The sequence below is a fragment of the Eschrichtius robustus genome, chromosome 9 (genome assembly GCF_028021215.1).
Source record: "Eschrichtius robustus isolate mEscRob2 chromosome 9, mEscRob2.pri, whole genome shotgun sequence".
NCBI lineage: Eukaryota > Metazoa > Chordata > Mammalia > Artiodactyla > Eschrichtiidae > Eschrichtius > Eschrichtius robustus.
This window is the reverse complement of record NC_090832.1, coordinates 8,479,234-8,494,174: the sequence shown is the minus strand read 5'-3', so window position 1 is coordinate 8,494,174 and position 14,941 is coordinate 8,479,234. Positions and strand designations below refer to the sequence as shown.

At 42.3% G+C, this 14,941-nt stretch overlaps 1 protein-coding gene across 4 annotated transcripts in view; it reads left to right on the top strand.

The window, feature by feature from the left end:
- Positions 1–14,941, top strand: part of FNDC1 (fibronectin type III domain containing 1) — a 97,466-nt gene that overhangs the window by 64,328 nt on the left and 18,197 nt on the right. For all 4 annotated transcript variants that reach the window (XM_068551295.1, XM_068551297.1, XM_068551296.1 and 1 more), the window contains 4 exons: positions 1,298–1,409; positions 2,299–2,685; positions 10,263–10,331; positions 11,754–11,897. In XM_068551295.1, the coding sequence (XP_068407396.1) occupies positions 1,298–1,409; positions 2,299–2,685; positions 10,263–10,331; positions 11,754–11,897 (712 nt within the window). The remainder of the gene's footprint in view (positions 1–1,297; positions 1,410–2,298; positions 2,686–10,262; positions 10,332–11,753; positions 11,898–14,941) is intronic.

The window sequence follows — 14,941 nt, the reverse complement described above, 5'->3', positions numbered from 1 at the left end:
GGTGACAGGCAGAACACCTTACAATGTTCAGAGTTTTAAAATATTTTTTCAGAGAGTCAAAATATTATTTATAGTAGAATTCCCAGTCAAAACTTCCCATTTAAAACAATAAGGTTTAGGAAAACATACTGAAGAACTTCAAAGAATTTTCAGTCACAGGTGACCTAAAGATCCATTTTATCATTTCTCAAAGGAACAGAAATTTATGGAAGGAAGAATGCATATTAAAGCAAAGTGTCATTGTAAACAATTTTGAATTGAAACTGCATGGAGTAGATTTCAAAAGTAGGGTTTATATAAATAAGTTTTATTTTAATTACTGAGACAGCACCCAACAAAGTGGCCTGCTTGCAGGGGCTCCTCCAATGTCCTGATTGTGCAGAGTCATGGTTTTCAAACATTGGTGAGCATCAGAATCCCTGGGGGGCTTGTCAGTGCAGTCTGGGTAGGGCCAGGTAATTCTCATATCCGACAAGTTCCCAGGTGAGGCTGGGGCAGCTGGTCCAGGACCACACTTTGAGAACCAACAGTGTAGAGTATGAGTTGTTTCTTAACAGAGATAATAATACCTTTTGTTCAAGTTTTATAATTCCTTAGAATATGAAAATTTTGCATGCATACTGTAATAGGCAATTTAATTACAAATTAAATTGGTTTTGGTATAGCAACTTTGATCTTTAACACTAACAGCCAAATAGAAACATGTCATGTTCATGGCAAGAAGTTAAAACAATTCAGAAATATATGAAAAAGATAATAAGCATCCCAAACCACTTCTTAGAAATAACCACTGTTAACAGTTTGGGATATAATCTGTCCAGAATTTTCTCTCTGCACTTTTAAGTTTATATACACAAATGAATATATTTTAGTTTGCAACATAATCAGTCCTATAATCTAAGTCTGCATCAGGATATGTCAATAAATATAGAATTTCCACATCCTTTTCATTGGCTGCATAGTATTTCACTGGATGGATGGGCCATAATTTATTTAATCTCTTTCCTCTGTTGATGAACATTTAGGTTGTTTCCTCCTGTTTACATACTACAACATATTAAATGGTAAAAGTATTTTGAACATCTTTTGAATATTTGAGAAACTTAAAACGATTTACATATTATATAGATAAGCAATTATAATATGAAATGTGACTGTTTCATACTTTATTCTTATTAAACCTTATGAATGATGCTGACAAAAATAATATTTCCTATTCACATATGTTCATGTAGTTGGATTAAGGTGAACATTTTGAAATGTTCAACATATCCTTTAATCTGTGTCATGGATTTAGGTCGTGGATCTTGATCGTGGGTTGGTATTGAACGGAGAAGGAAGGTACCTCCAAGATTCACAAGGAAACCCCCTTCGAGTTAAACTAGGAGGAGATGGTCGAACCATTGTGGGTAAGTGAGAGTGTTTTTTAAGGAACGAAAGTGTCCTGACTTAGCTGTAGAGTGACAACTTCTCTCTTTCTCCTCCTACTCATTTTTAATGGGGGCCCTTGAGCCATGTGGAAAAGGAGGTGCCTCAGAAGGGGGCGGAACTTAGCTTCTTCCCTGATCCAACTGTCTTCTTACAGACTCCACCCTCTAGAAAAGGTGGCTCTTGACTTCATTCTTGGGATTGGGCAGCGGAGAGCAAGAGTCAGCAAAGCGGCTTCTAAAGCCAAACCCTGTCTGCTGCCTGTGTTTATATAGCCTGGGAACTCAGAATAGTTTTTACATTTTTAAATGACTGCCAAAAGATCATAGAATGATAATATTTGTGACATGTGAATATTATATTAAATTCACATTTCACTATCCATACACAAAGTTTCAGTGGAGCATAGAAACATGCATTTGCTGGTGTACCGTCTATGGCTTTTTTGCCCTGTAGTGGCAAAGTTGAGTAGTGGCGTCATAAAGCTTAAAATATTTACTCTCTGGCCCTTTACAGAATGAGTTTGCCACCGTATTGTCCACAGTAACACTTAAGTCCTTAGGGGTAGGAATGAAGAGGGGGAAAGAATTACTTTCCTTACTGGAGACTTTGAGTTATTGCAGGCAATGGGGCATAGCAATGAAATATTTATATATTTATATAAGGTAGTACAGAGTAATGGACAATATAAATAGCCTAGAAATTTCTGGATAGCAGCAGATAATGCTCCCAAAGCTGATGCCCCTTTAATTATTTCTTTGCCTTTTACTGCTGAAAATAGAAGCCTCTGAGAAGACATTTTCCACTTGCTTTTTGCTTCCCCTGTGTCATCTCACCTTGTTGCACAGCTTTTGTTTGATTTTGTTTCAGATCTGGGAGGGACCCCCGTGGTGAGCCCCGACGGCCTCCCCCTCTTCGGGCAGGGGCGACATGGAAAACCCTTGGCCAGTCCCCAGGATAAGCCCATTTTGAGTCTTGGAGGGAAGCCCCTGGTGGGCTTGGAGGTCATCAAGACAACCACCCGTGCCTCCACCACCATCACGCGACCCACGACCGCCACGCCCCCTCGGCCCACCACGACCACCACCACGCGGCCAGCGACCACCCGAACCACTACGCAGTCAACCACCACTACCACCGCCCCCGAGCCCACCACCCGCATCCCCACCTGTCGCCCTGGGACCCTGGAGCGACATGACGAGGATGGCAACCTCGTCATGGGCTCAGATGGGATCCCGGAGTGCCACCCCGAGGAAGGTAACCGTCTTCGTTCTACTGGTAACTCGCGTGATGGCGCGCTGCGCTGCCGACTAGGGTCGCAGAGACTGCGGGGTGGTGAGTGGGGTGCACAGTGGGGCAGCAGCTGCAGGCATTTGTAGCTCACGGCGTTTATTGACCGCGCTGTGTCACAACTAGGGTGGTCAGATTTAGCAAACAAAAATACTGCGTGGGACGTGCTTATATGAAAACTTCTCTAAAATTCAAATCTAAGTGGGCATCCTCTGTTTTATCTGGCAACCCTTGTCACCACCCAAGTCAAACATCTGGCTGAAACATGGGACATTGTTAGTTTGGACCAGAGCTTCCCAGAGTGGGTCCCACTGGATATTAGTAGATTAGTACTTGTTATAATAATAATTATAATATAATAATAATTATTATTATACAGTAATTTTTAAAGAAAAGGTTCTGTGATTAGCTGTGTGATTTAAACAAGGTTAAAGGAATTTCTTACTGTTGAACTCTAACCGTTGAATAGTCTCATTGTGAATTTTCAAGTAAAGTAGCATTTCCCAAGCGTGTTTGATCAGCAGTCCTTTTGGAAAATGCTTATCCTTGCGTGGCAGTAGGGGCCGCCCACTGGCTAAGACTGAGCCCTTTCCCTGCTCTGGGACACCCAGCCAGGGCCGTCCTGCGCCCCGGCTGTGTCATCCTGTATTTGCCTCAGGCTCGAGAAGGCAAATTCACCCCCTTTCCCTCGGGTTGAAATGAATTGCAACGCAGGCTGTAAAGCTTCTGTCTTTGTAAGCTAACGCAGAGTGAAGACCCTTCATTTCAGGAAATCACACTCATGCCCCGAATTCTTACATAGCATCATTGACCTGATAAACCCAATCAGTTTGAACGTGAATGCTGTCTCCAAACTGGGAATTCTGTTTGAAGTTAGTCTTTCCATGGACAAGTTCCGAAGAAACAGGAACATTTGACATACCTGAAAATTTCACACCAAAGAACAAGGAACACACTGAAGAAGAGGACGATTGGGAAGAAAATTCTCACACTACCAGCTAACCCAGTGAGTACAAATTGGAATTTACCTTTGGGTTTCCGGTATGAAAATATTATGTATTTTCCTTACTTCTGCGTACGTTGATGTGTTTATTTTTTTTAATTGAAGTATAATTAGAACAGATATTTGTTTAATGATTGGTTGTAAACAGAAGAGTGACTATTTTGGATTTGGTTCTAATTACTACTACTATTATTATTATTAATATTTTACATTTTCTTTTGTCTCCTCTGATGTAGGCCTTATTGCATGTTCTTTGCATTTCCTTTGTACTTTGGGGCTTTTTAGTTGGCATGAAAGTCAATATTTTTCTTGGTATTTTTGTTTCTTCTTTTCTTTGCAAATCATGATAGAGATGTGTATTTTTTACTTCACTCCTGTCCATTCGTCTGATAGCCTAGCCCAAGCCACATTAGTGTCCAAGTGTTAATAATAATTTATCTCTAAAAGCAACTGTACTCCAATAAAAATAAAAAAATAAAAATAAAAATAAATAAAAAAGAAATGCAACGGTAGTAAAAAAAAAAAAAAAAAAGTAATAATTCTCCTCTAGACAGCATTTTGAAAATAAGTACAAAGTCTTGGAAAAAAAATTAAATTTGGGGAGAGCAACCTATCATCCTCAAACAATATCGTAATGTACTATAATTTATGATTTTAGAAATACTTCTGTATGGCTTACCTTCCTTTTTTATTTCTGCTGCTCCACTAACAACTTTATTAAACATTTTCTTCCTAGTATCATTTCTAATCATAGTTGTTTTTATTAAAAACATCTTTAATAATAGCTTTCTTGAGACAAAAATCACATGCCATCAAGTTCTCCCTTTTAAAGTGTATAGTTTTTAGCATATTCGTAGAGTTGTGCAACAGGCACCACTATTAAATTCCAGAACATTTTCATCACCCTCCAAAACAAACCCTATACTCATTAGTAGTCACTCCCCATTCCCTGCTCCTCCCAACTCCGGGAAACCACTGATCTACTTTCTGTCTCTGTAGTTGCCTATTCTGGACATTTCATGTAAATAGAATCATATGAAATGTGTCCTTTTGTGTCTGGCTTCTTTCAATTAGCATAATTTGTTTTCAAGTTTCATCCACATTGTAGAATATGTCTGTACTTCATTCCTTTTATTGCTGATTAATATTCCATTGTGTGGAGAGACCACATTTTGTCCATTCATCAGTTGATGGACGTTTGGGTTGTTTCCACCTTTTGTCTGTTTTGATTAGTGCTGCTATGAACATTCGTGTACAGGTTTGTTCCTTTTTCTTTTTTGAATTCCTGTTTTTAATTCTCTTGTGTAGAGTTGCTGTGTCGAATGGTAACTCTCTGTTTAACTTTTTGAGGAACCACCAAACTGCTTTCCATAGCAGCTGCACCATTTTTATTCCCACCAGTAATGTATGAGGTGTCCAATTTCTCTCCATCTTCACCAACACTTGTTACTATCTGTCTTTTTCATTCACAGTGGGTGTGAAGTGGTATCTCACTGTGGTTTAGATTCATAGTTCCCTAATATCTAATGATGTTGACGTAGCTATTTTTTATACTTTCTGTGTATAGGTTCTGAAATTGAAAGGGAGCATGATTAAGTCTTGTGTCTAGATAAACCCTGATTTAGTGAATTCGTTTGGTAAATGTTTCTTTATCATTGTACAGTGATTTCATTATGAGAAAACCCATGTGGTAATTTGAAGAGGATGGAGTAGCTCTTGTTTTTGTTTTTCTGGCTTCATTCATAATTTTGGAAAATAAATGTCAGCAAATGATCATTAATCATCTACTCCACGTGGGTTGGGGTCTGTGGGAAACATAGAAAAGTCGGTGACATAGCTGTGCCTCTGAAACCTCACAATCTAACGCACTATCTACCCGAAATTACAGTAGATAGAAACAGCTCCCTCTCATTAGGAAACAAAGTTGTTTATCTTTATGGCAGAGCAAGATGGGATAAAGATCCGTTTCTCCAGGCCTGAGGCTTTGGTGTCTCGTGGCTCCTTTTGTTCTCTCATCTCTGTTGTCAGGTCTCATCAATTCCCACCGATTCTTCCTCCGTCACATTTCTTAGACTTCATACCTCCATTGCTAGGCTGACCCTATTGGCCCAACACTCAAATTATTACTCCTTACTGGGCTTCCTTACACCAGCCTCCATGCGTCTCCTATCCAGATGTGCAGCTAGACACACATTCCTTGAATGCGACTCTGATCCAAGCACTGCGCTTGCCTCAGAAATAGAAAGCATAGTCCCCGCTTCATCCACCAATGGAATGCAACTGTCAGGGCTAATCCTGGAGAGAGGTAGAGGTGGAAGGGAGCATCTTAGGGGGGAATTAGCTTCTAAAGACGGCTTGTAATTTGAAAATCACAGTCAAAATTATTCACGAAAATCCTCTGCATTATCTATAAAGTACAGTAGAGTTTGCCATTTCTTGGTTGAACACGTTCCAGTGGCCTCGACCTGCAAAAACGCATCCTGTAAATGGGACAGTGAGACTCAGGACAGATGCTGATGTCAGTGGAGCGACAGTCCCAACTCTCCCCCTCACACTTCACCCCCAGAACCACCTGTACCATGCCTCCCTGCCTCTTGCTCTGCTCTCGTGTTTGTGTTTTCTCTCAAGTACTTTTTTTGTTGTATTCGGTGTACAGTGGGCCCTCTGTACCGCGGGTTTCACATCTGCGGATTCAACCAAACTTGGATTCCTTGTACTACACTATTTTATAAAAAGGACTTGAGCATCCACAGATTTTGGTATTCACAGGGGCTCCTGGACCAATTCCCAGTGTATATCTAGAGACAACTGTAGTTCAGTTTATAATGTACACCCACAAGTGCTGGGGCTCCATGTGTATACAACCAATATTTATTTACCAAGCAAATTTTGGCCATGGCACTTTGCAACCTAGTAACCTGAAATTGCTGTTGCAGGGATGATGATTTAGAACCTGTGTTGTGATCCCTGAGAGAATACCTGCCCTTCCAACAGTCCCCTCTTCAACCCCCATATAGCTGACCATTTGTCATTATCTTCCATTGGCAAAGTCCTAACATTTTGTTTCTAGCCCTCCAATTTTAAAATCATCTTTTCACATCTCTTAGTCTTGGCTCCCCTGGTTAAATCATGCCCCTCTTTCCCTTAAAAACACTGCTTTAAAATAGTGTTCTGGGAATAACCTTGTGTCATTAAATCATTCCAGTATTTTAAGCATTTGTTATAGAGGCCATATTGTTTGCATATTCCTGTAAGCATAGATGCATATTATATGCTTGTTTCCAGCGTATTGGTGCTCTTTCTCTCTCTTACACTCACACACACACACACACACACACACACACACACACGCACACTTTTTTGCTTGCTGTGACTTCTCTATTAAATAATAAACTCCTTGCAGTAGAGACCGCATCCTCTGCTTCATCTCAGATTCCTCATGGTACCTAATTATGCATCTTTGAATATCTACACCATACCCCAAGCCATAGGCATTCTCTGTTTTCTACTGAGGAGTCTTTTACCAGCGATCCTTGTTTTTCAGGTTCCATTTCGACAGCAGATCTGATGGTATCGTGTGTGTCTGGAAATGTTACGAGCCAGCTGAATATCTTCAACAATTTGTAACCTGACCTTGGGGCATGTTTTAGAAGAACATCAGTCATTGTGGAAAACAGTTGCCTCCTGCCACAGTGCACTCTCAAGACAGAGAATACAAACAGAATAATTGAAAATTCACTTGAGCTGGACCAACCAAATAATTTGCAAATATCCTTGGGTTTCAAACAGCTGGAATTTACCTTCTCTCTAAACTTCTAATGAGAATCTTTTTTATAGTTTAAAAAAAATATCCCTGGAGCTAATACCCGAACATTTTGCGCTCATTTTTTTTCATGACTGTTTGGACAAACTACTCAAGAAAATAAACTTGAGTACCACATGGTTGGTGGCTGGCAGCTACTTTTATATGAAGAGGTGGAAGCTTTGGACATTGATTCTGGGTTGGCTTATAAAACATCCAGTTTTATGTAGCTCCAAATGCTTCAAAATGGCATTCAGGTGGGGCAAATTCTGAGGGTCAGCTTTTCCCCCAAAACTGTAAATCTATTTCATTACATCTGGAAGTTTCTTTTACTTGGCATCAAGATGGTGCTATTTTAGAAAAATTATGCCTGACTTTATTTGGCCTTAAAACAAAAAAAGGAGCACTAAATCACTCAGTAGGATGTTTACTTTTGCCAGAAGACTTCAGTGTCACTCATCTCAAGAAGTGATCCAAGTTCGCAGGTGAAAGACAGCGTTTCTGTTGCCTGGTGCTGGACCAGAGCGTTTCAGCTCCTCAAGGAATTGTGTTTAGTATCAGGAATCCATGAAGGAAACCCTATACTTTCCCCTTTTCTCGTTCACTCCGGGATGCAAAAATTGTACAATTTATTCATTTTGACCTGACCAAAAATAATAATGAAAGGAAATGAACCTGAGCTGATAATGAGGTAAAACAAGACTACGTTCTTGAAAGGTAAATGGACACAGGGAGGAAAATGGTTTCTGGGAAACAACAGCCAGATAACTCCAAACGTTAGGTGGTGTCAACCTGAAAACTGTCTAATTTAAACCAGCCCAGAAGAAATTCCTCTTGGATCCAGGCATATTGACATTGGAATGACCTAAAAAAAACTCGCGTCTAATCGTTTTTCTCGAAATGCCCATCCTGAAAGGCGGATCATTTACAACTTCTCTTTGTTGACTTTCGTTGGCCCCGTCAGAACATCCCCAACGTCACCACCTCCATGGTGAGGCAGGTGGGGGGTCATGTCACGGGCCTCGGGTGTATGCGGGGCTTTTCATCGCAGAGGGGCCAGACAGGCGAGGCAAGGTTGCCACTGTCCTCGGCTGGTGGAATTTGTTTCGGCATCACATTCATGAAGTTATTCAAAGTAGGCTCAGACAAGGCTAGTAGAATGATTACATTGGTGTATTTCTCAGGAATGGTCAATGATTTCCTAGCAAGAAAACAATTCAAAATTGGTGCCTGTAATTTTTTGAGTGAAGGGGGTCGGTGTACTTTCTAATTCAATTCCCCCTTCATTATGCTGCGGAATGATGATTCTAATAAAGCGCCTTAAGGTTTACAAGCAAAAGATTGGTTAGTCCAACTTTTAAACAGTGGCGGCAGTTTGATGAAGTATAAAGAACATAGTCCTTGGAGCCAAGGCCTTCAAGTCCAATTCTGTTCCAGCTCTTTGTCCTTTACCAGCTGTGTGACTCCAGGCATGTTATAAATCCGTGGTGTCCTTGGCTGAGAAGTGGGTATAATGAACCCCATTTATCTTATGTGGGGATTAACTCGAACAATATATATGTGACAGTGCCTGATGCCCAGAAGGCAAGTGATAAATCCTAGTTCCTGCTTCCTGTCTCCTCACACCCCCTCTGCCTTTTAAGTGTGCCTTGAATTGAGAGTTCTATATAATTGCTGTGGCTTCAGGTCAAAAGGAAGAAAGGAATTCCTCTGAACTTTTAAGGTGCCTCAAGATTTTACCAGCTACAAAGAAACGGTCTCCTTTTTGCAGCTGCATTTTCCTCCCACAAGTCGAGAAGTAATATATTGATCTCCTCCCACCTTCTCAAAAAAGCTTCTGCTGAAAGGACCCAGCTGGTGGAGGCAAAAAATGTGTTTTTTGCCTTCACTCACCTTTCTTAACCAAGTTGTCATCCATGCTCGTGATATCAGTTCAGTCGTTAATAATAGTCATTTTAACAGTGGTTCTTACAATTAGGGCTTTCTGGAAGACATCAAAAAAATCACATATAAAAGTCCATCAATTGCGTTGAGAGGATGATTTTGTAGTCATAATAGATCTCATGGTTTTGTAAATAAAGCCCTACCTGTTTGTAAAGAGAAGTTTGTAATCATTGGAATATTATTTCCAAACTTCATATGCAAGTTAAGAAGTCTAATCAGTACAGATTTATCTCCTGAGTCGTTGAGAGAGGGTGGGAGCTTAGAGGGGCAGTGAAGCCAGATTGGAAAACAGGAGAGGCAGGAGGTCACCCTGCTTCTGGAACATGTGAGTGGCAAGATCCCGGGGTTGGAGAGAATGAGGGTACCATGAACAAAGGAGCTCCCGGAAGAAGGATTTTCGTCCCCATCCTGGGTACCAGCTGCCACTCTCTGCTCTCCCGGAATGCCTGTTCTCAGGCCTGCAACATCCCGGGCCAGGGGGGGCCCTGGGCAGGTGGGGAGCCTGGGCACCGCAGAGGTGGGAGGAAGGTCAGAAACAGCCCCTTGTGCTGGTAGGGAATGCTGGGGAGGTATCTTTGTGTTGATCCTTGAGGGCATCCCAGTGCCCTTCTCTGAGTACAAAGGAGAGAAAATCTGGGTTCCAGCTCCCTCCCTTCTGAGGAAGCTGAGGAGCCCCTGGCAGGGGGCGCTTATTCCCCTGGAACCATCGTGGGGCTGGGGGGCTGTGCCCTTGGCGTGATGCTGAGAAGAAACCCTGGGGCATTTGCTGATCCTTCCCCTCTCCTCCTTCACTAGATGAGTTCTCAGGATTGGAGACAGACACGGCAGTGCCCACGGAAGAGGCGTACGTGGTCTATGATGAGGGTACGAATGTTTTTAAACACATTATTTGGATACTTTTCTGATGGGAGAATCTTATTTTAATGACTAAGTGGATGATCTCAATTTCCGTTTCCTTCGGAACTCGGGTGGTTATCCCGTCCCCCTCCAAGTTACCCCCCAGTACAGGTTGACCTAAAGGAAAACAGTGTGCTTGATGCACAGATGCAGCTTCCAGACAAGCTCTCTGAGCCCCCCTTTCCCTCCCTCTCAACCCCTCCTTCCTCTAGAAATTCTGGAGCTGCTTCATTCTGAACCTCCCCGTCCCCCCTCCACACTGTTAGTAAAATGACTTGGTTTAACCAAGTCCCCGCCTCCAGCCTTGACGCTCCCCATTCTCATTCTTTCCTTTCTCTCCTTTTCTAATGACATTAAAAAATGCAGTGCTCTAGATGCGCTGATTTTCTTTTTTTTGTTTTATCATAGCATGTTTCCAAGTCAAGGTAAGTTTCTAAGATAAAGAATACACATGCCTTGCATGACATCTGGAAGAGTCACTCCATCAATGGCAACTAATCCTGTCATTATACTTACGACCCTGCGATTGGTCTGTGTGTTTTGTAAGTTACCTCCGAAATTGAAGGAATTCACGTGGAAATCTTGTCCCCACCCCAGTGCTGGCCTTTGACACTCGGGGTGTCTGTCCCCTCTTTTGTGCTCTGCCTGCCTGCTGCTGTCTGTAGTTCCAAGGCTCTTAAATCACGAATGTGGCAATAACGTCACCTTTGATGCAGTCACGATCGTTCCGTGTCGTGGTTTAATCCCCCAGTTTTCAAAAAAAAAAAAAAAAAAAAAAAAAAGGACTTAAACGAAAAACAGCAGATGTGAGAAAGCAAAGGAAGCTTTCTTAGCATCTTTGAAAATAGCACCTTTCTTATGATTTGGAGCTGTTGAAAGAGAGCAGAGTTTTCTTTTTTGTTAACGGATTAGTTCTCTGAATAGGATTAATCCTACACCCCTCCCCAGAGAAAAGCCCATACACAGAAGATAAATTTTTTTAAAAAATCAAGTTTCTTTTCTCATGTGAATTTCTTATGGCTTTAAAAGGGAAAATTATTTAGGCAGAGAATGGTCTTGGACCAGTAACAGGAGCCTGCAAAACTGGGTGAATTCTAAGGTTCTGTCCAGCCTTGGTTCTAAAAATCTCATTTTTCTGGTCATTGTGTTTCTTTTTTTCCTTCCTTTCTTTTACCAGGAGCTGCTTTTCCGAGAGGACTGAAATGGGAGGAAATACTGTTTTGTTAGCAAAACAATGCTGTTCAGGCATAGCATTTATTCTAGGGGGTGGCGGGCTGTGTGCGCGTACATGCTTTCGTGTAGAGATCAATCTTAAGAAGGTATCTTTTGATGGCACACAGTGCCCCTTTCCTGGAAGTGCCCAATTACAAAGCCGTCACATCGTTTCAGATTATGAAGTTGAGACCTCAAGACTGCCGGCCACCACCAAGCCCTCCACCACTGCCGCCACTCCTGCCGTCATCCCCCCAGAAGGCTCCATCAGTTCCTACCCTGAAGAAGAGTTCGATCTGGCTGGAAAGAAACGATTTGTTGGTAAATAGAACTTCCTGAATCAGAGAGCCATGGGTTTTAACTTTCGTTCTTTGAAGAAGAGCACAACTAATCCCTTGGATTGGCCAAGGCAGCGCATTTGCAGCGGTAGCTTATTTTCCCAGAGTGAATTTTCCATTTGGGCTGATTCAGCGAGTCATTCCTGTTTAGATGCACATGAACTTGCTTTCTGCAGAAGTCAGGAGTGGGGGGTGCGTGCAGGAGAACGTTTGGTATCCGACAGAATAGAGTTTAGAGAGGCTGCCTTGTGTAGACGGAGAGGAAGGAACACTTTCGATAATCACCAGTCCAGGGAATATGAGTATTCTTATTGTAGTCAACTTTTCTGAGATGAGACTTCCCCTAGGCCTTGCCTGCACTTCATTAACTTCTTCCTAAAAGATGAGCAGTCTACTGAATTGAGCTACTTAGAGTGTCAAAGAGCTGAAGCTGTTTTCCTTCAGCTTTTTTTTTTTTTAATTAATTTATTTATTGTTGGCTGCGTTGGGTCTTCGTGGCAGTGCGCGGGCTTTCTCTAGTTGTGGTGCACGGGCTTCTCATTGCAGTGGCTTCTCTTGTTGTGGAGCATGGGCTTTAAGCACGCGGGCTTCAGTAGTTGTGGCTCACGGGCTCTAGGTGTGCGGACTCAGTAGTTGTGGTTCGCGGGCTCTAGAGCGCAGGCGCAGTAGTTGTGGTGCACGGGCTTAGTTGCTCCGCGGCATGTGGGATCTTCCCGGACTAGGGCTCGAACCCGTGTCCCCTGCATACGCAGGCGGATTCTTAACCAGTGGCCACCAGGGAAGCCCATTCCTTCAGTTTTTTCTTCCACTCTTTTTTACATTCTTTTCCCGTATAGGTCATTACAGAGTACTGAATAGAGTTCCCTGTGCTATTCAGCAGGTTCTTATTATCTTTTCTATATATAGTACTGTGTATGTCAATCCCAATCTCCCAATTTATCCCTCCCTCTTCTTTCCCCCCAATAACTGCAGTTTTGTTTTCTACATCTGTGACTCAACTTCTGTTTTGTAAATAGGTTCGTTTACCCTTCAGTTTATTTCCTATAGTTTTTTTTTTAAATGGAACTGTCATTTTCAAGTTATCTTTTTTTTTTTTTTACTTTTTATTTATTTATTTATTTATTTATGGCTGTGTTGGGTCTTTTTTTCTGTGCGAGAGCTTTCTCTAGTTGTGGCAAGTGGGGGCCACTCTTCATCGCGGTGTGTGGGCCTCTCACTATCGCGGCCTCTCTTGTTGCGGAGCACAGGCTCCAGATGCGCAGGCTCAGCAATTGTGGCTCACGGGGCCAGTTGCTCCGCGGCATGTGGGATCTTCCCAGACCAGGGCTCGAACCCGTGTCCCCGGCATTGGCAGGCAGATTCTCAACCACTGCGCCACCAGGGAAGCCCCCAATTTCCTATAATTTTTGTTAGCCTCAAGGACTTGCGATCTAGAAATTGATTTTATTCTTTTTTCTCAATTATTAAAATGATTTCAGGAGGATATTCTGTTTCACTAAACTGTGTTTCATTCCCTTTGGGAGTCTTCTTTTCCCATGCCCTTAATGAACTTCGCTAACAAGACAGATTAACATATTAATAAGTGGAAAAAAAATAAGTTATTACTGAGTGGAGACAGGCAACAGCTTAAACTAATATCACACTTTTCTGTTTCCAAAACAAATGTTCTGCCATCAGCAGAGAACTCTTGCCAGCCAAGATGTAGTACTGAGTGTCTGAACCACACGTACTTGAAGAACAAGAATCTTTGTGTGTGTGTGTGTGTGTGTGTGTGTGTGTGTGTGATATCTGTTTGAAGTACTTTATTTTTTTATTTTTTTGAATTGTAAGAATCTTAATTGGAAGGAGGAGTCCTGAGGCAAATGGTAATGCTGGCCCATGGCACGCCGCAGCCTGGCTGTATCCACCGAATGTGCTGACTTTTCTCTCTGTAGTCCCGTGACAGAAATAGAAATGCTTTCAGTGCTATGATTAACTGCTCCAAAGAACTCTTCAAAGACTGAAAGGCTTACTATTGTCTGGCTATTTTCATATGCCTATAACTCTATAAAGCATAGCAGACGACTCCCCCAAACTTCCTGATGAGATCATGAACAAGCTCGAAAGGCCTAATTTTATACACAGTATTGGAATGTAGAGGATCTAAAAATTGCTTTCAGTCCTCACAGCCACTGAGAATGAGAACCTGTACGAAAAGATGCAAAGGAACGTTTAGAAAGTTCTAGAAATTGTTACTTGGGAGCACTTGGGGGTCTTGAATATATAGAGCTCAAATCCAGTTCCTTGGGTTTTCTAACTTCTAGGGCATATGTAATAAGAAGAGCTGTGGACTAGAGAGAGAAGCTTCTGTTTGCCCCCTGCTCTGGGGGCCTCTGTCAGCATCCGCAGGCTCAGCTGGAGTGTGGGTTATCAGTTCTTGTCCTGCCTTAATTCTGGGGCCCGTGTATCTACTGAGATCACGTGTGTAGAGAGAGCTTGAGCCTATCCATAAAGGTGAGGTAGCTATTAGCGTCCTGAGCGGTAATGTTGTAGAGGGTATTCAGGCCTGGCCTGTGCGGACATTCCAGGTAGTTATGTGCGTTCCTGAAGTCCCAGGAAAGGCCACCCAGAACTGAGGCTAAGGCTGTGTATCTTGATCAGTGTATGGTTTTTTCTGGTCCCAAGACAGTCTAGGGAATGAACTGAGTTGAGAGAACTCTTAGGTCGGGCTGATTCACACCCTTCTAAGTTTTTGGGCATAGGAATGGCAGAATGCTGCAGGCTTATGTTACATTGAATTGTAGTTCAGAGATGTTTCAAAACCACCGAGGTCATAATCATTGATGTTGATGGGGCAATAAGCTCTTTTGACACCATCATGTTAAAAGATATAAATATATAGATCCATACAAGAGAGCTAGGGATGTGCGTCTGAGTTTGGCATCAGGGCTGATGACCCTGGATGCTTAGCAGGAAGAGACTGAATCGGGGGGGTCTACTCCGTGGAGCAGACGTCACGTTTCTGCCTCCAGAGAAAGCCTTCAGCAA